This window comes from Gopherus evgoodei, chromosome 6, assembly GCF_007399415.2.
Source record: "Gopherus evgoodei ecotype Sinaloan lineage chromosome 6, rGopEvg1_v1.p, whole genome shotgun sequence".
In the NCBI taxonomy this organism is placed as follows: domain Eukaryota; kingdom Metazoa; phylum Chordata; order Testudines; family Testudinidae; genus Gopherus; species Gopherus evgoodei.
In genome coordinates, this window is record NC_044327.1 from 114,606,079 (window position 1) to 114,632,087 (window position 26,009).

Genomic DNA, 26,009 nt, shown 5'->3' on the forward strand with positions numbered 1-26,009 from the left:
ATTAGTTTAAGGTATTAATATTAAAAGTAGGGAGCTGCATCTAATGACTTTTTGGAGTAATCTGAACCATCTGCCTCTCAATACTAAGGAGTTCACCACTGTAATCCAGATTATGGCTGACGAACTGTTTTTGGCATCCACTTCTCACTAGCATTGTGCCCTTGAAGAGCTGCTGAGGCTGTAGAAATTCCCTTGCTGACAAACATATTGTTGTCTTTCGGGAGCCTTTTTTGGTTTGGTTTGGTTTTGTTAAATTTTCTTGGGAAGAAAATGGCTTTCTTAATGAAAAGCATGTTGAGCAACCAGGTAAAGAATTTAGGACTTGGTGGTGGAGGTGAGGAAAGCAAAGAAGAAAGTGGTCCTTCCGACCCAGCTGCAGCAGCAGGAATGACTAGAGAGGAATATGAGGAATATCAAAAGCAAATTGTTGAGGAGAAGTGAGTACACATTCCCTTATTATCAGTGTGTGACTAATTCATGATGACTTGGCTCATCTGAGAATAACTTCAGAAAAAGTCAGTACATTGTCTCCTTACCCCACATTCCTATTTTTAAGCATAGGGAACATTGCCTTGCTGAACAACCTCTCCAAAATGAAAACTCATCTAGCTGCAAATTGTAAGATGTTTTGTATCGTGGTTTCATCCTTCACCCTCATTTCCAATCCTCCCCACCTCCCCACACACTCACCTACATATCTTGTGCTGGTGTTGCTTTCTGCTTCCATATAGGCAAGAGAATTTATTTCACATTTATTTATTTCTGTAGGTTTAATGGTGTAAATGCTGGTTGCAATCTAAGAATGCAGTTGTTAATGCTGAAAATCACATGATCTACCCTCTTAAAACACTAAATCTGATATGCTTAAAATATTGAATCTCCCCCATTTATCATTGCAAAAATTGAGGACAGGGTAAGAACCAAGAATGTAAAGCTGGTAATGTTTATTCGAAGGATGCTTGACTAATTTCAAAAATATATGTTTAAACCATTTTTTCAGTTGTCCAAACTCTATTAAATGAAGTGGAGAAGATTTACTCTCTATTTACAGCTCAGGGATTTTATTTGGCTGATAATTGCAATCCGTAACCACATTCTGACAAGTAAAATGCAGAGGCACTGTTTACATAGCAGATATAAAGTAAAATAATGGGTTTCAAGCAGGTAGGAGTTTAAACCCTGCATAATTATAAAGAAAGACAATTGAATTCTAAATCTCCACTGCATCTACTTCACTAATGATCAATTACATAATGGTTGTCTAAATCCTACATTTAAGATGATTATAGGTGAAAGGTTAATGACTTATAGAATTTAAGAGGTATCCAGGTCTGTATTTAGCAGCAGCAACTTCAGTCATAAAATTCTGAATAAATGTAACCTGTTTGTAAACACACTTCACAATGTTGCTTTCTTTTGTGGTACATTACAGAGGAGGAGATTATTTTTTCTTTTCAATCAGCCTGCAAAAAGATGCTGTGCAGGAATAGATAAGGAAAGCAAGAAATCTGGAGAGGAGAAAAGAGTCAGAAGAAAAGAGCATGTTATTTCAATTATGTTTTGAAGTCTGCTGTGTTTGTTAAATATGAAGTTGTGCTATAAGTCAATAGCTGAACAATAGTCCTTCCAGCACAGGCAGGAATATAGGGGAATGAAATGGAATGAAATGGTTGTGTTTTTGCACAGAAAACTGAATGATGGAACTGGGCACTGCACTGGTTCTGTAACTGAATGTCAGTTCATCCTGGAAACATGATCGCAGATGCAACATCTGGTTTTAGTGACCTCCTCCTAATTTTACTCAGTTTTACAGCTGCACAGCCTGAGGATCAAAGAGGTTAAGTGACTTGCCCAAGGTCACCCAGTAAATCAGAGGCTCAGACTGGATTAGAACCCCTGACTTGACCCCTGTTGTCTCCACTATTTTTGTTTAACCTCTAACTAACACTGCTTAAGCTAAAAATGTAAAAATGCATCAATCATCATTCATCAGGAAAGCATGCAAACGAGCAAATGAGAGACTTGTTAAAAGCGAAGGGGTCCTCTAATGAGTCACATAGTCCATTCTCCTGCATCATAAGAAGGTTGATTTCACTATTCATGATAGATGGGCATCAGTTCTAGCCTTCATTTTCTAGAACTTCATCTCTGAAGTCACACTTTGACCCCATCTTCTTTATAAAGATTTGAAGATAGTCATTTCCCACTTATTTATTGCTATCTACAAGTATGTGATGGATGTAAAAATGCAGAAAGAGAATCTCTTATTATTGTACACAGGTAGGCTACTAGAGTATTGGGATGACATTAGGTGAGAAAATGTATGCTGAATATCAGAAAAAGTTCCTGAGTGAGATCTATTCAGCTATGGAATAGCTTTTCAAGTGGATGCTTAAAACTAGCGTACATGAAACTCTAGAATATGTTGCACAGAAAATAATGTTGCACCAGCAAGAGGGTGAACTACATAGACTCAGACTCTAGTACTGGAAGGGACCTCGAGATGTCATCGAGTCCAGTCCCCTGCCCTCATGGCAGGACCAAATACTGTCTAGACCATCCCTAATAGACATTTAGCTAACCTACTCTTAAATATCTCCAGAGATGGAGATTCCACAACTTCCCTAGACAATCTATTCCAGTGTTTAACTACCCTGACAGTTAGGAACTTTTTCCTAATGTCCAACCTAATAGATATGTCACAGTTGTTATGAATCTACAACAGCCCATTAATCTCTAGTGGACAGGAATAGGAAACTGCATGGCAGGCAATTGCACATTATGTATGCAGGTTTTTAACTTTAAAGGAAGTTTTTCTGCTAAATCCACGTATATTGTTTTGAAGCTTATGGTTAAGATTCGATCAAACCACTTTTGGTATATGTACAAAAAACAAACATTTTATGAAAAAAATTAATGAAAATTAAGAAGTTTGGAGAATGTTGGGGAATGGAAGGGGATATTTCTCAACCAGCTGTAGTGCTATCAACTTTACAGCTGAAAATTTAAACAATCTAACCAAAAATTACGATGAATTTTTTTGAAATCAAAGTCAAATTTTACCTTGATTCAGTAAAATGGCCATTCATAAATTTGGCAGTGATGAATGTCTGTCTACTCCTTATTTGGCTTCAGTCTTGGAAGGTATTTGATAGAAATGACCAAATCCTGGAGTTTTAATTAAGGACTGTTGCATTTGGCCCAAAGGTAGCATCCCTATAAAATATTGCTTGGAAGGAATAGTCATGTTGAGGGGTAAACAGACCTATGACCACTATTTTTTTAATTTATTTTTTTTTTGCGTTCCCATTAAATTTGTGGTGATATAGCTGCCTCCCTTCAACAGGCACATTGTTACTGAATGGAGGATAAAATTCTCATCTCAGATTATCAGGGAAAGAGTTGAACATTCAGATTCTGTTGTACAGAGCTCTCCATTGATCTCAGGGATAAATCAATGCAAGATCCAGCCAAGTAGAGAGAACAAAACTGGAGGAGAGACCAAAACATCACTTATGTCATTAGACTTGTCGTTCATTTCTTACAGAGATTAATGACCTACTAGACTAAGCACAGGCCTGGTAATCAGGGACTCCTGACTTCTAGTGCAACCTCTAACCATGACTCCATTTGTAGCTTTGGACCAGTAATTTAACTTTGTGTCTCTAGTTTCCCTGTAAAATGGGCATAATACTAGCCTACCTCCTATAGGTGCTGTGAAGCTGATTAGCAAATATCTGGAAAGAGCTCTACATATGTTCCTTGTTGTTTGTTTAGTCTGATACAGACTATGCTGTGTTAAAGCATAAAATTGGATGAGAATGACTTCAGCCTGTAGTTTTCTGTAGCTGAGTAATTAGTTCCGTGACAATGACAAGCTGTCACATGATAGGTGTCTGGTTACACACCTATTATTTTGATTTTCAGGATGGAGAGAGATGCAGCATTTGCACAAAAAAAGGCAGAGAGAGCCTGTCTGAGAGTTCATCTGAGAGAAAAGTACAGGCTTCCTAAGGTAAGATGAAGTCACAATCATGATCTAGTTCACAGGCCAATTTTAAAACAGTTGCAGTCAGACCTGCTGTCTGGCTGGGGAGATTTCCATACCCATGTCATCTTCCAACAATGTGCACATTGAGACTATCTGAGTCTCTTGTCCAAAGAGATTCTTATGCTACACTACACTTCACATAACACAAAAATGGAGGAAGGCTAGCTCTAAGTTCTCAAAAGCAGCTAGTGATTTTCAGTGCCTCCATTTTAGGTGCCCAACCTGAGATGTTTTAAAGCAGAGGTTCTCAAACTGGGAGTTGGGACCCCTTAGGGGGTCATGAGGTTATAACATGGGGGGTCATGAGCTGTCAGCCTCCACCCCAAACCCCGCTTTGTCTCCAGCATTTATAATGGTGTTAAATGTATTAAAAAATGTTTTTAATGTATAAGGGGGGGTGGCACTCAGAGGCTTGCTGTGTGAAAGTGGTCACCAGTACAAAAGTCTGAGAACCCCTTCTTTAAAGGGACTTGATTTTTAAAGAGTGCTCAGATAAATCTTCATCAAGTTTGGCACTCAAAATTGCTAGTCACCCTTGAAAACCCTGTCTCATTAAGGTGTGGGGATTGGGCTTCAGAAATCTGTTTTATTCCTGGAAGAGATGGCTGAAAATGTTCCATCAGTATGGTTTTTCAAGAAAATTGGGGTTTGATAAAATGAAATATTTGGCAAAATGTGTCTGCTTTAGAAAACTTTGATTTTGTCAAAAATCTGTTGGTTTTTTCCAAGGAAAAGTCATGGGGGAGGGAAGGGGGCATTTTCTGACCCACTCTAATTCCTGGCTCTTCCACAGCCTGCCTCTTGCTTTGGGACCCAGTATAGTATCACTTCCTCTCTCTGTGCCCAAGTTTCTCCATTTTACCTCGCAGGATTATTGTGAGGCTTCATTGATTAATATTTGTATGAGCTACTTCAGATGGGCAGCCATATAGGAGTGAAAAATATTTTAATTATTTCAATAACACTATTTTATCATTTTAAAAAATAATATTGTGGTTTCTTACTCCTGTTGTCCCACCTACAATAATGGGGGTGAACAGCCCTTTTTCAATATTACTGGGTATCACCACAATTAAATATTTGGGGTAGAATTTTCAAACACACCTAGGTGATTTAGGAGCTTAAGTTCCTCCTCTTTTTGTTTTAAATGTATTTATTTTTGTGACAAAGACACTGTGGAGGCTAAATTCCACTGATTTTTTCGGTGGGACTTCAGCTCATAAGTGTGTTCGTCATTTCTGAAAATGGGATATAGACTCTTTTGAAAATGTTACCCTTGGTTCTTGGTATGTATGATTAAGCAGAAAAGGGGAGAATAACTTGTGGGTGAGACTTGTGTGGCTTTAGGTTCCTGTTACTCTCAGTGAGAGAATTTTGGAAGTTCTGTAAGCAGAGTGCTTTGGCAGCAAAAGAAAAGAAGTAAAGAGGAAGTTGGAGCTGCATTAGCATTTGGAACCCTTTTTAAATGTAAAGCTTCATATAGAGGCTGTATACCAAGCATTGCTGCTGGACTATTGTATTACAGAGTCTGCAGTTAAATTACATGATTTAGCTAAGACTTAATTATTAGGTTTTAACAGCTGTACTTATACTGTAAATATGGGGGGATGAGCGTGTTTCAAGCTTTGTTCTGTACTGTACTGAACAGAGAGCCAATGCTCAGCAAGAAACACACAATAACATTGAAAACTAGGGCTTTCAGCATTTTGATGGCATTGCAAACTCCCACTTCAGTGTTTTAGGTTCAACCCCCCTGAACCTTTTGAATGCTGAGTTTCATTTATTTTGCAGTTCTTATAAGATCAGAAGTTTGTTGCAATGGGTAGTCCCTCTTTCTCCCATCCCTGTCCCTAATGCCACTAATCAAATATTAACTGAGAAACCAAAAGGTAACCCCAAAAGAAGTAAAAGCTGTCAAGCAACAAAGACATCTGGAATATTGCTAACAGCCTGGGCAAGCTGTGATGGCTTCAGGAGCATTTTAGATAGCATAGTTAACCCTTAAGACAGTGGCATTTCCCAGACTGAATATTCTAAATGAATATGTAGAAAGATGTATATATGTCTGACTATAGAGTTAAGCCAATGTGAAATCATAGTATCTGAAATAGTTACTCAGAAAATTGACAGGGATTCACTGATACTCCAGCCTGTTCTTTCTGACTTCGTGCCTGGCCTTCTCCAGTGGCTACCAATCTGACCCAAGTATGTGATTCATCTCCACTAATCAGAACTTGCAACCATACCTTCTTTTTCTTTTCTAGTCACTTCTGAGTTCATAGTTGTAGCGTTTTGCTATGGTTTCAGCCTGTGAAAAGTAGCAAAATGTATTTATTTCCTTCTACATTTCTGTGAGATAAGGCCTTAGAGATCACTGTGGAATACTGTGGACCATAAGTCACTGCCACCTGCTGAGGTGGAGATGGCTGGGGGGGGTTCCACAGTACTTGCAGTAACTGAGCTAGTAATCAATTTTTTCTGATACTGAACTCATTTTTTTTTCTCTTATTAGTGGGCTTGTCTAGTGGGTTAGGAGAGCTCTGCAGGAAGATCTAAAGATTGCTTTGGTTAACTTAATTTGCCAATTCTCTGCTTGAAATTTCAACTTTTATTCCCCTTGCTCTAAAAGACTGATTTGTCCTCATCGGTAATATGTATTTTCCCCTTGATTCCCTAGTCAGCCCTCTTTCTGAAGGCTATGAAGCCCTACAAATAATTCTGGGCCACTCAGCCTTCCTGGGGAGCTAATAGCTCTGTGAACAGCTACACTAGACTACGCATGGATGTAATGGTTAGTTTCTTCACCTCAAGCCCTTTCATACTGGACATTTCTGTGTACTGTGTGAGCAACTGACTCTTTAAAGTTTAAAAGCCAGCGTTACATCTTCATTTCCTCATGCAAAGGTCTGAGTTTACATTACAACACAGATCTGCTCTTCCAAGACTGCCTTGTAATAAAAGTATTTTTCTGACCACAGTTTAACCAGACCAGGAACCAACTCCGTTTCTTATACAGAATCAAACATCTGCTGCATCAATCAGTACTACAATGGTAAAATCTTTACACTTTTTGACTAGCGCAAAAAGATAAATGGTTCTCTGGCATATTCCATATAAAGTGAGTACGTGGACAGTGGGTGGTATAGCAATATTAATTACAATTGTCTTTGTAATTTTAATGTCAGACCCTTTGAAATGAATGTATTAATCCTCATGACACGTACCATAATTGAGTCACTGTTACCTCCTGCTCTCCACATCCGTTTGTTGTATCCACCTGTTTTCTCTCATTTTATACTTTTTCCCCACCTGGAGGGCCTTCCAGGATCAGATCTGTTAATTGTGCCTCATTAGATTTGTATATGCCTTTGTACTTAGCACATTTAGAATGAGATGAAGCAAGTTTAAAAATGCTGTTGATATAGGACTCAGTCCAGCAGTTTTTGATCATGTGTTTCCAGTGGGGCTATTTGTGTAATTTAAGGCTGCCTGATTAGGCCCATAATCGAAAGGGCATTGGGGAGCCATGTAAATGGGGCTCCATGCAGGTGCATTGGGGTCTAGTAGTCCATATTAATTGTGAGCCTAACTGTGGGAAAATGGATAGAAGGTTAAAAATGGTTAAATTGCCTGTAACAGGCAGAGTTGGTCATCTGTTGCCTTTTCCCATCAACATTTATTATTATAGATGATTGGACCATTTTATAAACTTCCGTCCACATTCCCACAATTAGGCTCACAATTCGGGCAGGCCTGTGAGGCGCCAATAAGATCGCTTCACAGCATTTTAAAGGTTCGTAGAGAGATTCTCTTTCCATGTTGGATAAAATAGCCATTGTGTACAAATACAACATACAAGGGTTTTTGGTCCTCAACTATACCAAATTTCTGAGATTTTAGATAGATTAATACTCTCAGATTTTAAGGTCAAAAGGGACCATCGTGATCATCTAGTCTGACCTTGTGCACATTGCAGGCCACAGAATCTCACCCATCCACTCCTGTAATAGACCCTTAACCTCTAGTTGAGTTACTGAAGTCCTCAAATCATGATTTAAAGACTTCAAGTTACAGAGAATCCACCATTTATACTAGTTTAAACCTGCAGGCAACTTGTACCCCATGCTGCAGAGGAAGGCAAAAAACCCTCAGGGTCTCAGCCAATCTGACCCAGGGGAAAATTTCTTCCTGATCCTAAATATAGCTTTCAGTTAGGGACATATTCCTTTGTCAAGAGTTCCTCTGTATGGCATCAACTGGCACCTTCTTGGAACAGGGGGCATTGTCTTGAGTTCTCCGCTTGGTGTCCTCCTCTGGATCCCTTGTTTGATCCTCTGATCTGTACCCCCATCCCTGTTTTTCATTCTCTGTCTCTTGTAATCAGCTGAGTTTCTGGCTCTGTGGCCCCTCTCTCACCTGAGAGGGTGGGCTTTCTTTTGTTTTGGTGGACTCTACCTTCGACCCAGGATTCAAACAGGCTGAATCAAGATATATTTTATCGAACATATGACTGTTGAGTCAAGGCCTTATAAGTAAAGTTCTAGTAACTAGTGCAGTGTATGTAAATGTCAGGTTATTGTAGCAGTAAATGCATAGCATTTTCCTGCAGTCTTCTTTTACTGGGTAAAGGCATTTATCTGGGATGATGGCCCTATTAAATGTTGAGAAGTCTCCATGCAACTTTGTTCTCTATATTAACTAAGCAGCAATAACGAAGTTAGCAATCAACAGGGAGTTCAACACATTCAAAATGCCCTCAACTAACAAATTATTAATCCGCCAAGGTACTTCATTCATAATTGCTCAGGGTTACTATCACAGAGGTTATGTAACAGCAGGGAATAAAGAGTCAGCCATGGGCCCATCGGCAATCACCTTATTAAGGCCCAACTTAAAGAAAAGTTAAGAAAAAAATCTTCCCATGAGCTGTCAGCTCTTGTAATTTTAACTTTGCCAAAGCACAGATTTGGGAATGGATTTTTCTGGGAAGAAAAAATAAGTCTATGGCATCTTCTTTCCTGTGCAAAAAGAATGTGCTAACTACTGAAATGGGTAAGGAAAATGCAGGATGTCAGCAATAAATCTAATGCAGTTGAGCCCCTCTTCTATTAACCCCTCTTATCCGAATGCTTCTGTTATCCTAATTTAGATTATGTTCTTCTGTGAGCATCACTTACCTGGAAAAACTCCCACTTTTATTAACACTTCCATTTACCAGAATGAATTCCATTACCTCCATTTTATTTGGATAAAATGGGGTTTTTACTGTAATAGCATAACCATTGCTGAAGGGTACCAATAGAGATGGTCAGAAAACCCAGGAAAATAATGTCACACTTAAAAAAAAAAATTCTATTTTCTGTGATTTTGAACAGATTAATTTTTTAGTTTTCATGGATTTTTCACAATATTTTTACCAACATTTTATAAAAATGTCTTATTTAAGAAAAACAGTGTATTCTTTGGTGAAAAAAGTGGGGGGAGTCCATTTTCTATAATGTCTTAAAAACAATTTTGATAAAATTTGTCTAAAATATAGATTAGAATCATAGCAAGTTTCACCAAAAAAAAGAAGAAAAAAATCTGTCAATTTTTTTCTCAAAACTATTTGTAAAAATGCCATTATTTCATTCAAATCTTTTTGTGTGGAAAAATTTTCATCAGTTCTAGCTAGCAGTGTGAGACTTCTTGCCATGAGTTTTGTTCTTGCTTATTTGAGACCAATAAGAAAGATTTAACCTGATCAGAGTTGATAAAAATACTGAAGTCACTTGGTGTCCCTTCTTTGCTTTGATCTGGAAGGTGATGGAAAAAAAATAAATATACTGGAAGAGTTAGACAAGGGTTTTTTTAGCAGGTTTTTGTTGGGGGCGTTTTTGTTGCCCAAACTTCTGATTTTAAAACAATTTTGAAATGTAGTGAGAATCATGGCAGCGGAGTTAAATATAAATGTCTGCCTTGTTTATGTATTGTTCGGGTTTCCCCAATATATGAATGAGATACAAGAAGAAGTTTCTTGTTCTGGCAGAGGTGCATTTTGATGTGCTTCCTCAAATGGCTCTGTGGTTCCTTGGCTAAAATGCCAAATGTCATTATTATTGTTGTCATTAATTATTTGAATTGTGGTAGCACCTTGGAGACCCCGTTAGTGTCCAATATCCTATTGCAGGGAGCTGCTTGGAAATTTTTTGACAATTTTTTTCATCAAAACTTGCCAATTCATCAAAATAGAAGCTTTGTGAAACAGGGACAAATATCCAGACTTGAAAAGAGTCAATTTTTTTATTGTAAAAAATAATAATTTGGTTTTGACATTTTTTGCCACAACTGTTCATTTCAATGTTTAAGCTAACTAGCCTGAAAAAAATGTTTTAAAAAATCTAAATCTAAACAAGCATTTCAAAATTATTGAAACAAAATGTTTCAATTAATCCAAAACAAAAAAAATATTCATTACTATTTTTTAGATTTGGGTATTTTGTCCTGATTCAAAACAGGAAAAATTTAACTCTTAAAAATATTCATAGTTTCTGTCCTATTTCCAACACAACTCTTACTATTGTGCTTGGTGCTGTCCATACACCAAACAAAAAGAGAGTCCTTATCCAAAAGAGCTTCCGATCTAAAAATTTTAGCAACCTTATAACCCTTTCTAAAGTGGCATTCAACTCTTCAGTGTATCAGGTACTTCCTTTATCACCATTTACATAAACTACTGTTTGCCTGTTTTCTGTGAAGGTAAGGCACAAGGTAAGCAGCGGCCTATCACTTTCCCTGGTTGGTAAAATTGGGAATAAGAAACCTGAACAGGTCTTGTGAGTTTTTGCTTGACTGTTTGTTTTTATAGCTAAAAGTCAGGAAGCAGAACTTGTAGTAAAAATTTTTCACCAACTAAAGTTTTCCCATTAAGAATGCTGTAGTAATGTTCATTGTGCAACAAAATAAAGGCCTTTTTTGTGGAGATTCTTCACCCATTGTTAAGAAGTCTCCAGTTTCATGCTACAGGACCTAAAGTGCTGTTCAAACATGGTGACATTGTTCAAACCAATCTGTCATTGGTCTGAAAAATGGACCACAACTGGTAGCTGTCTGACTCCCTCTAACAACTCTCTGGGGTATTCCACGCTGACATAAATCACAGGAGTCGACCAGCAAAAATAAACTTATCATGCAGATTTCTTAAAACAATTCCAGTTCCACTGCATGTCATGAGTGTTGATTGCTTTAGGAGGCCCATCACCCACCTCTGTACTTTTAACCACTGTTACTTGCAATTGTAAGAGAACCTTCTGCAATAATATAGCTAATGTGAGTAGGTAAACTGTCTTGTTTAAGAAATTTACTGTTGCCACTTCAGTCTCCCTGAAGAATATTATAACATTCATTAAACCACCACACAGCCACAAATTCATCAAGGTCTTTGTTGGATCTTGTATCCTTACACAGTCTGGAGGGCAGCCTGTATGTCTTCATTTGCTTTCTTTCCCAGGGGGAGGCACTTTTTGGTAGCTCTTTTGTGTGCCACTGTCTCCACCCTGACTCTGTATTTGATGGCACTAATGAAGCTGGAGGGAGTTGGATTATATAGTGGGGGGGAAAAAAATCAAAATAATTCCCTAAGGCATTCATGAGCACAAAGCATTTTAAGAAAGTTGCAATCTGTGGGCTTCACACAGTTACCCAGGGCTGCGTGTGGGATTTTGGAGAGTCCTGCATCATTCATAGATCTCCAGTGGTCTGCTAGAAAAATAAATAAAACCCTACTGGTGTACCATCACACTGTCTCAGAGAAACAGCACCCTAACTATTGAAATAGCCTCTGTGAGAGCATTCCCAAGGCAAAAATATTGTAAGGAAATTTACATACACTTTGCACAGCCAGCTTCAGCTAATATTTTAACGTCATTCAAAAACTCTTCTTTTTTGCAAGAAAACCTGAGACTGCTGGTATATGAATTAAATGGAGAATTTAAAAACATGTTCCCTAACCTATAACTGAACTATATTTTACACATCTACCTCCTACAAAAAAAAGTAACTTAGTTACAGCCACCTCTGCCCAATGGTTTAAAGAATTCCCTTCCAAAACATCAAAAATGTTTATTTTTTTTAAAGAAACAAAACCAAAAAAGCTGGGAACCTAACCACAAAGTAGTTAAAACTGATCTGTCAGAAAACAAAACCACATTGCTTCAGAAAATGATTATAAACACACACATGCTCATTATTTAAAAAGCAAATATAAATCTGTGTATTGTATGTAGTGCAGTTAGATAGTCTATTACTAACCTTTAGCCATTAAAGGCCCTCTGGTGACCTTTTCATAACATTACATCACTCTTACTTTAAAGCATAACCAGCTGTTGTACCTAAAACTCACCAGCTTTAAAAGCAAATAGCCCTGTTTAAAATAAAATAAAAAATCAAACTTGCAGCTTCATAAAATTATGCCATCTTTCTTTATAAGACTTGACAAACCTTGTTCATTACCAGATGTAAAACCAATTTTTTTTAGTGATCCAATCTATCATTTAAAAAAAATACCCTTCTCCATAACTGAAAACTTGCTGACTGACTTTAATTGCTCAGTGACATCAATGAAAAACTGGTGCTGTCAAAAGTGGTAGGATTATTTTTAAATGACATTGTGTAAAAATGAAATTGGCCTTCTTTGTTTGTCACCTACTCCCTTTCAGCTCTTCAGTATTGAATGATACATCTGTGAACCATTAGAAAGCGAAAATTTTATATTAGCCCTTAGACTAGGATATTCAAAGGATCCTAAACCTAAAATCACAGCCTGAGGGCTTGGCTACACTCAAAACTCCAAAGCGCTGCAGCGGGAGCGTTCCCGCGGCAGCGCTTTGAAGTGCGAGTGTGGTCACGACGCCAGTGCTAGGAGAGAGCTCTCCCAGCGCTGCAGATACCCCACCTCCCCATGGGGATTAGCTTGCAGCGCTGGGAGCCACGCTCCCAGCGCTGGGAGCCACGCTCCCAGCGCTGGGGCACTGTTTACACTGGCGCTTTGCAGCGCTGTAACTTGCTGCGCTTGGGGGTGTTTTTTCACACCCCTGAGCGAGAAAGTTGCAGCGCTGTAAATAACCAGTGTAGCCAAGGCCTCAGACTCTGAAAGTTATCTCACTTGTGGCTTTCATTGAATTTCTCCATTGTAATAACAGCACTAACACTTAAGTCTTAAATTCATAGTTTCCAAGGACAGAAGGGACCATTGTAATCATCTAGTCTGACCTCTTACATAACACAGGCCATAGAACTTCCCAAAAGTAATTCCGAGAGCAGATCTAGAAAAATATCTAATCTTGATTTTAAAATGTCCAGGATGTAAAATCCACCATGACCATTGGTTAATTGTTCCAATGGTTAATTATGCTCTCTGTTAAAAATGTGTGCCTCATTTCTAATCTGAATTTGTCTAGCTTCAACTTCCAGACATTGGATTGTTATACCTTTCTCTGCTGGACTGAGGAGCCATTATCAAATATTTGTTCCCCATGTAAGTACTTGTAAACTGTGACCAAGTCACACGTTAACTTTTTTGTTAAAATAGATTGAGCTCCTTGAGGCTCTCACTATAAAGCAGATTTTCTAATCTTTTAATAATTTTTGTGGCTCTTCTCTGAACCCTCTCCAATTTATCAGCATCCTTCTTAAATTGTGGACACCAGAACTAGACACAGTACTCCAGCAATGGTTGTGTCAGTGCCAAATTCAAGGTAAATTAACATCTTTACTACTCAAGATTCCCATTTTTGCTTCCAAGGATCGCATTAGTCCTTTTGGCCAAAATGTCGCAGTGGGAGCTCATCTTCAGCTGATTATCCACGGCCATCCCCAATTTTTTTTTTTCAGAGTTGCTGTTTCTTAGGATAGAGTCCCTCATCTTGTAAGTATGACCTACATTATTTGCTCCCAGATGTACACATTTAGTCATATTTAAAACACACTTTGTTTGCTGGAACCCAGCTTACCAAGCTATGCAGACTGCTCTGTATCAGTGATCTGTCATCTTGATTATTTACCACTCCCCCAATTTTTTTTGTTATCTGCAAACTTTATCAGAGATTATTTTATATTTTCTTCCAGGTCAGTGATAAAAATGTCCAACAGTGTAGGACCAGAACTGATCGCCATGGGACCCCACTAGAAACACATCACTATTACCCTTAAAAGCAGCAAAGAATCCTGTGGCACCTTATAGACTAACAGACGTTTTGGAGCATGAGCTTTCGTGGGTGAATACCCACTTCTTCAGATGCATGTGGTGGACATATCCAGGGGCAGGTATATATATGCTAGCAAGCAAGCTAGAGATAACGAGGTCAGTTCAATCAGGGAGGATGAGGCCCTGTTCTAGCAGTTGAGGTGTGAAAACCAAGAGAGGAGAAACTGGTTCTGTAGTTGGCAAGCCATTCACAGTCTTTGTTCAGTCCTGAGCTGATGGTGTCAATTTGCAGATGAACTGAAGCTCAGCAGTTTCTCTTTGAAGTCTGGTCCTGAAGTTTTTTTGCTGCAGGATGGCCACCTTAAGGTCTGCTATAGTGTGGCCAGGGAGGTTGAAGTGCTCTCCTACAGGTTTTTGTATATTGCCATTCCTAATGTCTGATTTGTGTCCATTTATCCTTTTCCATAGAGACTGTCCAGTTTGGCCGATGTACATAGCAGAGGGGCATTGCTGGCATATGATGGCATGCATATATATTGATGGCATATGATGGCAAACATCCCACACACAGATGGAATACAAGCTGTCAGGAACACTATCCCTGATGATGCCACAGCACAACTGGCTGCTGAGCTCTGTGCCTTTATCCTTACACACAACTATTTCAAATTTGATGACAATATATATCTCCATATCAGTGGCACTGCTATGGGCACCCGCATGGCCCCACAATATGCCAATATATTTATGGCCGACCTGGAACAACGCTTCCTCAGCTCTTGTCCACTCACGCCCCTTCTCTACCTATGCTACATTGATGACATCTTCATCATCTGGACCCATGGGAAGGAGACTCTGGAAAAATTCCACCATGATTTCAACGGTTTCCACCCCATCATCAACCTCAGCCTGGACCAATCTACACGGGAGGTCCACTTTCTTGACACCACGGTGCAAATAAGTGATGGTCACATTAACACCGCCCTATATCGAAAACCTACCGACCACTATGCCTACCTTCATGCCTCCAGCTTCCATCCCGGACACATCACACGATACATTGTCTACAGCCAAGCACTGAGGTACAACCGCATCTGCTCTAACCCCTCAGACAGAGACCAACACCTACAAAATCTCCACCAAGCATTCTTAAAACTACAATACCCGCACGAGGAAATAAGGAAACAGATCAACAGAGCCAGATGTGTGCCCAGAAGCCTCCTTCTGCAAGACAAACCCAAGAAAGAAACCAACAGGACTCCACTGGCCATCACATAGAGCCCCCAGCTAAAACCCCTCCAACGCATCATCAAGGATCTACAACCCATCCTGGACAATGATCCCACACTTTCACAGGCCTTGGGTGGCAGGCCAGTCCTTGCCCACAGACAACCTGCCAACCTGAAACATATTCTGACCAGTAACTGCACACCGCACCATAATAACTCTAGCTCAGGAACCAATCTATGCAACAAACCTCGATGCCAACTCTGCCCACATATCTACACCAGCGACACCATCACAGGACCTAACCAGATCAGCCACACCATCACTGGTTCATTCACCTGCACATCCACCAATGTAATATACGCCATCATATGCCAGCAATGCCCCTCTGCTATGTACATCGGCCAAACTGGACAGTCTCTACGGAAAAGGATAAATGGACACAAATCAGACATTAGGAATGGCAATATACAAAAACCTGTAGGAGAGCACTTCAACCTCCCTGGCCACACTATAGCAGACCTTAAGGTGGCCATCCTGCAGCAAAAAAACTTCAGGACCAGACTTCAAAGAGAAACTGCTGAGCTTCAGTTCATCTGCAAATTTGACACCATCAGCTCAGGATTGAACAAAGACTGTGAATGGCTTGCCAACTACAGAACCAGTTTCTCCTCTCTTGGTTTTCACACCTCAACTGCTAGAACAGGGCCTCATCCTCCCTGATTGAACTGACCTCGTTATCTCTAGCTTGCTTGCTAGCATATATATACCTTCCCCCTGGATATTTCCACCACATGCATCTGAAGAAGTGGGTATTCACCCACGAAAGCTCATGCTCCAAAACGTCTGTTAGTCTATAAGGTGCCACAGGATTCTTTGCTGCTTTTACAGATCCAGACTAACACGGCTACCCCTCTGATACTATTACCCTTATCAACCAAACTCATAATCTCATCAAAAAAGGTATCTAGTTAGTTTGAAATGATCTGTTTTCTCTAAGACCATGTTGACAGGCATTAATTATATTACCCTCCTTTAGTTCTTTATTCATTAAGACCCATATTAGCTGCTCCATTATCTTGCCTGGGATCAATGTCAGATTGACATGCCCATAATTACCTATGTCATCCCATTTACCTTTTTAAAATATTGGCGCAACATTAGCTTTCTTCCAGCCCTCTGTAACTTCCCCAGTGCTTCAGGGAATTATTGAAAATCAGCATTAATGGCCCAGCAACCTAACTTGCATCCAAGAGTTTTAAAAGAGCTGGCTGTCCGGACCTTCTGATTTAAAAATGTCTAACTGCTGTTTAATGTCCTCCAGAGATATTAGTGGAATGCAGAGTGTTATCAGATTATATGACTGCGTAATCTGTTTCCTCCTCCGCCCCCATCCTCCAAATACAGAACAGAAATATTTATGGAATGTTTCTGCCTTTCCTGCTTTATTATTGATCATTCTCCATTTCCATTTAGTAATGGATCAATTCCACTCTTAGGAGTCTTTTTGTTGGTAATATTCTTTAAAAACTCCTTTTTATTGTCTTTAGCTCTGTTTGCCGTAGATTTCTCCTTGTGTCCCTGTATTTCCTCTATCAATTTTCTACAGTTCCTTAGCTTCTGATTTGTATTCATTACTATCAGCTTCACTTTTCTTTCTTTTGTTGTACATTATTTTCTTATAGCTGCCTTCACTTCCCCTCTAAACCAGGTCACATTTTTTAACCAGCACAGCCTTATTCCTCGATTATCGAATTGTGTCTTTTGGGGCATCTAGTAAAATGTTCTTAAACAATTACCAATTAGTCACATTTTTCCGATTAATTCCTGCTACCGACTGACTTACCTCATAATTGTTTTCAAGTTAGAGAAATTTTTGCGTAACGTACGGGTATACGTTTCCAACTTACGCAAAATTCAAGTTACACAAGGCTTTCTGGAACAGAACAATTGTGTAAGTCGGGGGGTGTCCGTAGGTTATAATCATTGATTTTAATATTCCAAAAGTGTGAATCATCCCACTAGGTTTCAGTAATACCAACTAGATCAAATTTATGCTAAAAAATGAACAAATACAGTTCTTGTTTGTTACCAGGCTCCTAGCACTGGTGTAGTCAAAGAATTCTTTTTATGTCCCTGCAGCCCCCGGAGGGTGGGGGAGGGGGACAACAGAGGGTCTCTGCACACTGCCCCTGCCTGTAAGCACTGCCCCCACAGTTCCCATTGCCCACTCCCTGGGACATGCCAGTTGCTTCCACGAGCAGCACAGGGACAGGGCAGGCAGGGAGCCTGCCTTAGCTCTGCTGTGCTGCCAACCAGAGCCCGCTCCCCTCGCCCCCCCCGCCCCAGCCCTCAACTCCCTCCCACACCCAAACTCCCTCCCAGAACCTGCACCCCAATCCCCTGCCGCAGACCTGAGCCCCCTCCTGCAACCAGACTCCCTCCCAGAGCTTGCACCAGGCACACTCTCCTGTCCCCCAACCCATGCCCCAGGCTCAGCCCGGAGCCACCTCCCACACTCCAAACCCCTCGGCCCCAGCCCAGAGCCTGCACCCTCTCCCGGAACCCTTGCCCCAGCCCAGTGAACATCAGTGAGGGTGGGAGGGAGGAGGGGGGATGGAGTGAGCAGGGCAGGGCCTCGGAGAAGGGTTGGGGGCAGGAATGGGGCTTCAGAGAAGGCGCGAGGCAGAGCTACTGGGCAAGGGTTGTTTGGGTTTGTGTGATTAGACTGCTGCAACCCTAGTAATACTTAGGCCCTGATGCTGCAGTAATCTCTAAACAGGTGGTCTCCTCTCCCCACACACACTGCTCTGTCCAAAATCCCAGTGAGCCCAATGGATGTCTCCAGTGCTCATTGTAGGATTCTGGCCTCATTTTTCATTCAGTCCTTTTTGATCAAACTTCCAATGACAATAGTGGGAGTTTTGCCCAAATAAGGGCAGAAGCTCTGAGTCAGCAAAACAGTTAAGCATGTGCTTTGCTGAATTGGGGCCTAACTGGATAAGTGTTGCAAGATTCACCATTTTGGATCTGCGCGTCTACATGATCTATTATTTTCTTGGTTGTAACCCAACTTTCCTCCCTCTGATCATAGAAAAAATATATAAATTATACATTGGAAAAAACAAAGAATTAGATTCAAATTATCTCCCCCACAAAAGCATACCCCTTCATTATCCTTCTAAAGCACTGCATAATACTTTCAAAGAGGTAATAACAGCAGCCAAATTGCATTAACCAGGTGGAAACTTTGGCCTGAATCTAAATAACAAGCTATTGAACTGAAAGGCGTAAATTTTTAACAATGTCAAAAAGTATCCTAAGGTGTAAATAAAATAATGAATGTCAAGATTAAAAAGGGCCCCCACATTAGTGCACAACCTAAAGCTCCATGCTATTTGGACCAGATTTATAGGAGAAAACAGTTCCTTAATGAACCTTAATCCTATTAACAGAATTGTCAGCTTAGGTTTGTCACTGAAAAGATGTTTTCATCCATGAGAGGTATGATTTGTTGACAACTTTTGCCTCTCCACAGTAGTCAGCATATCACCTATTTCCAAGGTAAGATCTGTCTCTACTGCATGTTTTTAATACTGTCAACTGCATTCAGCTTAATAATTGATTTTTTTACCCAACACTGGGCTTGGTCTCAGTTGAGTATTTCTTACCCACACACATGGTCCCACTGAAGTCTCAAGTTTGTAGGATTAGGCCTTTAAAAGGTGGTGAGAATAGGAGATCCTCATGAGTTGCATTTAAAAAGCTCATCATTTGAGGAAAGTTCCTGTTACCCTAACTTAGGTTATGACCTCCAAAATTGTGTACTAAATAGTGTCTCTTTTCAAACATCATCATAATGGGACTGTTAGGCTAATTTGAGCAATTTGATATAAATATACAGCTAACTGGAGATATTTGATCAGCCAAGGTAATTCCAAAACCAACCACAAAATGCCAGTAACAAAAGGAATTTATTTTAAAGATGATCAACAATGAAAACAAAATTAGGTCTACTATTGTTTTTTTTATAATGTATTCAGAGAGTCTTTAAAAAAAAAAAAAGAGGTTGAATGAGAAGTTACTTACATTAGAAAGTCAGGCCTGTGTCTCTTGATTTTCTTTGAAGACTTCATGGATGACTGGAGAGCTGTGAGGATTATGTTGTTAGAGAAAGAAAGCAAGGTGAAACCTTGATAATGTGTGAGGGGAAGCAATTCTTATTCAGATTGTTTAAAATGTTGTTGTCTGACACCTATGTGACTCAATGGACTGAATAAGAGTTTGAAGAAAAGCTCTTTGGGTCAAAAAAAAAAATCTATAGCTTCCCACTTCAATTGAAGGGTGAGAAAGTTCCAGATTTATATGTCTAGCTCTTCTAAGAAAGACTTTCAGCAAAATAGAGAAGACGGGACTTGGCATTCCTAATATTTATAAGGTAAAATAACAAAATTAAAGCGCCAGGCATAATGAGACCCCAGTCCTGATTGGGGGGTTCTGGGTGCTAAGATATAAATATTTAATAATAATGATGAGGCACTTTGGGACTGCATGCACAGAGGAGCCAAGAAACTTGGAGGTGATTATCTCTCTCTGCACAGGAAAAGAAAGCATAGTGGTAAGGGAACTAATTAGTAGTCCGCAAAGAATCCTCTGTGAGATAGGGGAAGAGCACAGCTCTCTGCTTTAAACATTGCATTGGGGGGACCTGATTCATCACCACCTAACTTCAGTGTTATGCTGGTGTAATAGTGGAAGAACAGTGTGGATTCAATACCTTGACTAGTAAGCTTTGTTACATTGTAGATATGTTACTGTGTGCTGATGTTACTGTGTGCTGCTGTGATTTGTCTAGAAAAATAGATTGAAAATTCAAAGACATTGATAAAACTGATATTTTAATTTTAAATTATACCAAATCTGATTCTAAAAAATGTTTTTGCATCTCTGAATTTGACATCTGAGCAGCACCTGAGATGTCAGTTCTCAGTGTTATGTTCCAGTATTTGATTTATAGCTGTTAGTTAGACAGAGATGGTATTGCATTATTATTTTTAATTAAGGCATAGCCAGGGAGAGAATCCAACATACTGCGTCCTGTGCTAGATTAAGAGAGAGGCATCGTTTTGCTTCTGTTGGATTCTGTATCAGATAGGGCTTGTTTTTAAATGTAGGTCTAGACTGTGTTCTGCTTTACACCAGTGTAAATCAAACTAACTCTTATTTTTTTGTCATAGTAGTGCCTAGTGGCTCAATTGAGATCTCATTGCACTGAGCTGCACTGTACAGACATATAGTAAGAGACCATCTCTGTCCTGCAAAGTTCTCAGTCCCAACAGATGAGAGACAGAGTGGGAAAGGACAATGGAGATGAGACAGCCTGCCCAAGATTAGTGGCACAGATGGGAATGTAGCCCGGGTGTCCTAAATCCCAATCCAGTGCCTTATTCACTGGCATCTCTAGCACTACCAACCACAAAAGTCTTCATGAAGTCTGGATTTACACTGTTGTAACTGGCATCCAAATATGGTTTGGAGTTGACATCATCCCTTGTCCCCTGGTGCCCTGTTCTTCCTTTCTCCTCAGGAGTGTAACTCCCCTCTGAAAAGTGAACTGGTCTGTTTTCACCTTGGACAGTGCTTTTCCTTGGCTCCCACCTGTGTTGTGTTATTCAGTGCCCAGTAATAAGACCATGGAGTGGAATTTTTAGCTCTAATTTTTTTGTGTTTATCTCTTGCACATTTAAAACCCAGACCGGCGTACTCAAATCAGTAACTGTACATCTCACTACTCATTGTGCCCAGGTCGTTTGGAAGTGGCTAGAAAATCTTTCTTGTTGCCTTACCCCTCCTCCCAAAAAAACTGAGGGGAGGGGGGCGGGGAGATGACATCTCTCTAACTGTACATGAATGGCTTATAGCTTCTTTAAAAAGAAGGTCTGAGGTGGCAGTGAGGAACCAGGTGGAAAAATTGTAGGAAAAATTAGGAGATCTGGGCAAAATGTCAGAATGAAATGGTCAAGGGAGAGGGAAAGAACTGTGGGACTTTGTCAGTTTCTTGAATTTTTGTCATATTGTTAGAAGCGAAACATAAATCGCCCCCAGCTTTTATGTAAGACTTTGCAAAATATCCATCTGGACTGCAGCTGAAATGTACAGTATAATCTAATCTCTGCACTTTCACTGTCCATTGACGTTGCTTTGGCAGATTCCTGGTTGCTGGGTATGAAGAGTCTCTCAGTCATTGCCACTCAAAGGAAAAGGTTTACAGATCATTAAGCATCATCCATATAACAGGCTCATTATAAAATGATGCACTTACATTCTCTTTTTTTTTTTAAGTTCAAAAAAGGAATACATTTTCCTCTTACAATGCATGAAGAACCAAAGAAACATGTCATTAATTACATGCAGCCTCATAATCCCTAAAAACCTTTTTGTTTTTTGGAGCCAGACTATCACTGACTCAATTTAATAACTGCACTATTCTCAAAATAAGGGATTTGCTAAACGTTATGCTGCATGCTACATAATCTTGTTCTACCTCATAGATATTGTCAAAGCACAAACGGAAACTTTCCTGAAGCGGAGAATTTGAAGCATTGAGTTTTCAGAGAACTGTCTGTACAAAACACACACTGGACTCCCTTTCAGGGCCAAATCCTCTCTTCAGGCCCTGGCCCAGCAGAACAGATGTAGCCCTGCTGTAGAAAGAGGAGTAAGATTTGGGGATTCCATGCAGGCTCCACAAACAAGTTGTGCGCTATGAAGCTCTACAGGGGTGGGAGGTGAGATCTTTCTCCATTGCAAAGGGAGTTTGTGGGGAGAAGGGTTAGTGGATTTATAAATCTGCCAGGCATTCTTCTCCACAAAAAGGTGTAACTGCAACCCTGAGGCTACAGCAGTGCCACAGTGCCTGGGAGTACAGAATTGCTTCCCCTCGGCAATCCCAGCACACAGCCAAGGCCCTAATGAAGTCAGATTTTGAATGCAACTTTCATTGTAGGTGCAGATTCACTCTAATTGGAATTGCCATCTGCCCATTGCACAGCACTGAAACAACCCTGAATTCTACTCAGTTTCACCGTATCCAAGCACTGCTGTATGTTAGGCACAGGCAAATCACATGACAGAATGATAAACCTAAACATAGTCTGTTGCTTAATGATATTGAGGAGATCGTTTGGCTCCCCTATGGATTAGTCTGTGATCTTTCGTCCCTTTGGCTTTGATTTTAAATAGAATTGATCAGACTGAATGGTTAGACTAGACGATTGCTAATTACACTTATGTATAAGGTCCATAATCAGGGCTCTGGCTTAGGGCAGATGCTGCTTTAAAGGAAGTAGGCTAAGGCAAAACAGTAGCTAATGTACTCTATACTCTCAGAAGTGCAAGTCCTCAAGTGAGTGGTGAAAAGCACTTGCAGAGTCATGTAGAAAGTAGTGTGTGATTCATCAGCAGACCACAAGGCTTCAAGTAACATTATGTTTTTCCCAGTTAAAATATTGAAGTCCATGCTTTCCTCACCAGTGAAAACAATGTTTCCACCTATTTATCTTAGGATTTTATACTGGCACCTATTCATAGTGTCTGAGCACCTTCCATGTAAAATCATGAAAAAGAATTTGCTGGCCAAGACTGGTGGGTTTTGGTATGAATGTATTACAAAGGATATTTTCATTTTTTTCAGCAGGCTCTAAAATGAATTTGCTATTAAGGCCAAGACTTTCAAAACAGGATGCTAAAGTTGGCCACCTAATTCTGTATATAGGCACCTGAATGATAGAACTGATTTTTTTAAGTGTTGGGCACCAGCTAGCTGCCACTGAAAAATTTGGTCTGATTTTCTAATAGAAATAATAAGGGATTTGTTCTATCAGACTTATGCAAATCAGTAGAATCCAGATATGTAAACTAAATTTCCATTAAACAATCAAAGTAGGAAAACTGGAGCTCTGAGAAGCTGCCTTGAAAGGAAGGCTGAGGTTTATATTCTTCTTAGTTTACCATTGGTAGTCTATTCCCTACTGGAATTCTAAGCACGATTAACAGCCACTGGGCCAAATACAGATTTGGTGTAAGCAGTTGCAATTCCCCTGACTTCACTAGAATTGTACTTGCTTGCATCACTTCTAAATTTGGCCCACTATAGTCAGAGACTAGTTGAATCCAAAAAATTGCCTCCTGAAACCAGACTTCAAACACTTCAACAGTCCAGGATCTTCAGTCTTGGGATTTTGGTTCAACCCCACCATTGACTGTGTAGAGGTGGGCTGAATGTACTATATACACATGTGCATGTATGGGTTTAATATACAGTAATTCATTATGGAGTAGTATTAATGTATTTATTGCTACAGTTCTGAAGGTTGGGAAATCTATGCCTGCCTAGTTAATGGGAATTTGCCTAATTTTTAGGGTAACTTTTGTCATTTGAAGTCTGCCCTCATCCACCTATACTACTGGTTGGGAAGAACCTCAAGAAATAAAACTCCTTTTGTAGCAAAAGTTTCCTTATTAACACATTAACTCTATAAAGAATATTTGTTATAATATTGTTGCTGTCTTCAACAGATCTAGTAGTAGCAAATCATATTCCTATTGTTTCTTGCAAGCAGCCACGAGATGGCATGTTGATTTTATTTGCATCATATTAACTTTGGTATTGCCCAGGCTATTTTAACAGCATGTGAAAAAAAATCAGATTTGAGGTAAACAAAGCTAAGAGTTTTTTTCGTTTGACAATATATTTGAAACAGTAAATAATGATTAAGCAATTGGGTAAGCCTATCTGACCTCCCTTGTTATAGAACTGAGACTGAATGTCTACTGCACATGTGCATTCTTTCATTCATTTTTACACTGATTCATTCATACAGTCATTCAGATACCGGAACCCCCTCACTCTCTGAAGCACCTCTGCTGACAGCATTACTGCTTATGCAGATTGGGCCTTAGTCTCTGTCATGCTTCATTTTGGAGATATAATGAGGCATTAATGCTTATCTTTGATGTGTGAACTGTGTCAAAATATCCTGCTCTTCTGAATGCTGAACCCATCAGAATTCACCATAAATTTTGAACAAAATGACCATTGTTTGAAAAATTGACATAGTCCTGTTGGCAGGGCTTTTCAGCAGGCAAGCTGGAAACAAGCGTGTATAGTATTTGCTGCATTTCGTTCCCTTTAATTGCTTAACTAGTTCCTTCCCTTGTCTCTCGTTTGCATTCTCAGCCTTACGCCCAAATTCCACTCTCTCTTTTGTTGTCTAAGTCCTCCCATTACCCTACTTAATGATGCCGCAACCAGTGCTCTGATTATGCACAATACAGCCCCTCACTTTCAGCTTGTCATAGACCAGGGGCGGGCAAACTTTTTGGTGTGAAGGCTGCATCAGGTTCCAGAAATTGTATGGAGGGCCTGTTAGAGGCAAAGAGGCAGGCGTGGGCCTGCTGCCACCCCCTATCTGAGCCCCCCTGCTCTCTGTCCTCTGACCGCCCCCAGATCCCCTGCCCCTAACTGCCACCCACCGCTCCATCCAACCCCACCTCCTTCCTAACCACCCGTAAATTCCCCCACTGCCCCATCCAGCCCCCCCTTTTCTTCATGATGGCCCCTGCAGGACCCCTCCCCCATCCACACCTCTTCTCCCTGGCCACCCCCCCGGAACCCCCACCCCAACTGCCTCCCGTCACCCCATCCAACCCCCCCTCCTTCCTGACTGCTCCCCCAGGACCCCAGCCCCATCCAACCACCCCTTCTTCCTAACCACCCGTAACTTCCCCCACTGCCCCATCCAGTCCCCCCTTTTCTTCATGATGCCCCCCCCCCAGAGCCCCTGCCCCATCCAACCACCCCTTCTCCCTGACCGCCTCGGAACCTCTGCCCCCATTCAACCCCCCTGTTCCCTGCCTTCTGACCGTCCCGGCCCCTGACCACAGCCGAACTCTCCTGCCTTCTATCCAATCCTCTTGCCCCCTTACCACACTGCCTGGAGCACCGGGGGCTGACGACACAGATGCACCATGACAGGCAGCCGCACCACCCAGCTGGAGCCAGCCACGTGCCGTGCAGCACACAGCACTGGGTCAGGCCGGACTCTGCAGCTATGCTGTCCCAGGAGCTTGCTGCCCAGAGCACTGCACCGGCGGTGGAGTGAGCTGAGGCTGTGGGGGTGGGGGAACAGCAGGGAAGGGGCCAGGGGCAAGCCTCCCATCTAGGAGTTCAGGGGCCAGGGAGAAGGGTCCCATGGGCCGGATGTGGCCCGCAGGCAGTAGTTTGCCCACCTCTGTCATAGACAGATGCTGACTGGAGACCTAAATATAGTTTGTTTTGTATATTTGGTTTAAGGAAGATGGAGAAGAATTTGTCCAATTATTTTATCCTATATAGGATCTAATACCACCCTCATCACTGTAGTATGCGAGCACCTTCTCACGCTGATGTGCTTTTTTGAGGAGCCTTTGGTAGAAGAAGTTTTGTTCTTAAGGCTTGTCTGATGCTACACATTGAGTGGATGTTTCCAGAGAACTATCCACAATGAC

The 26,009-nt window shown here is 40.6% G+C and overlaps 1 protein-coding gene across 1 annotated transcript in view; it reads left to right on the forward strand.

The window, feature by feature from the left end:
- The first annotated feature begins 270 nt into the window (after positions 1-270).
- Positions 271-26,009, forward strand: part of CPLX4 (complexin 4) — a 32,484-nt gene continuing 6,745 nt past the window's right edge. Inside the window, exons 1-2 of the mRNA XM_030567536.1 lie at positions 271-437; positions 3,928-4,015. Coding sequence (XP_030423396.1) covers positions 271-437; positions 3,928-4,015 — 255 coding nt within the window. The remainder of the gene's footprint in view (positions 438-3,927; positions 4,016-26,009) is intronic.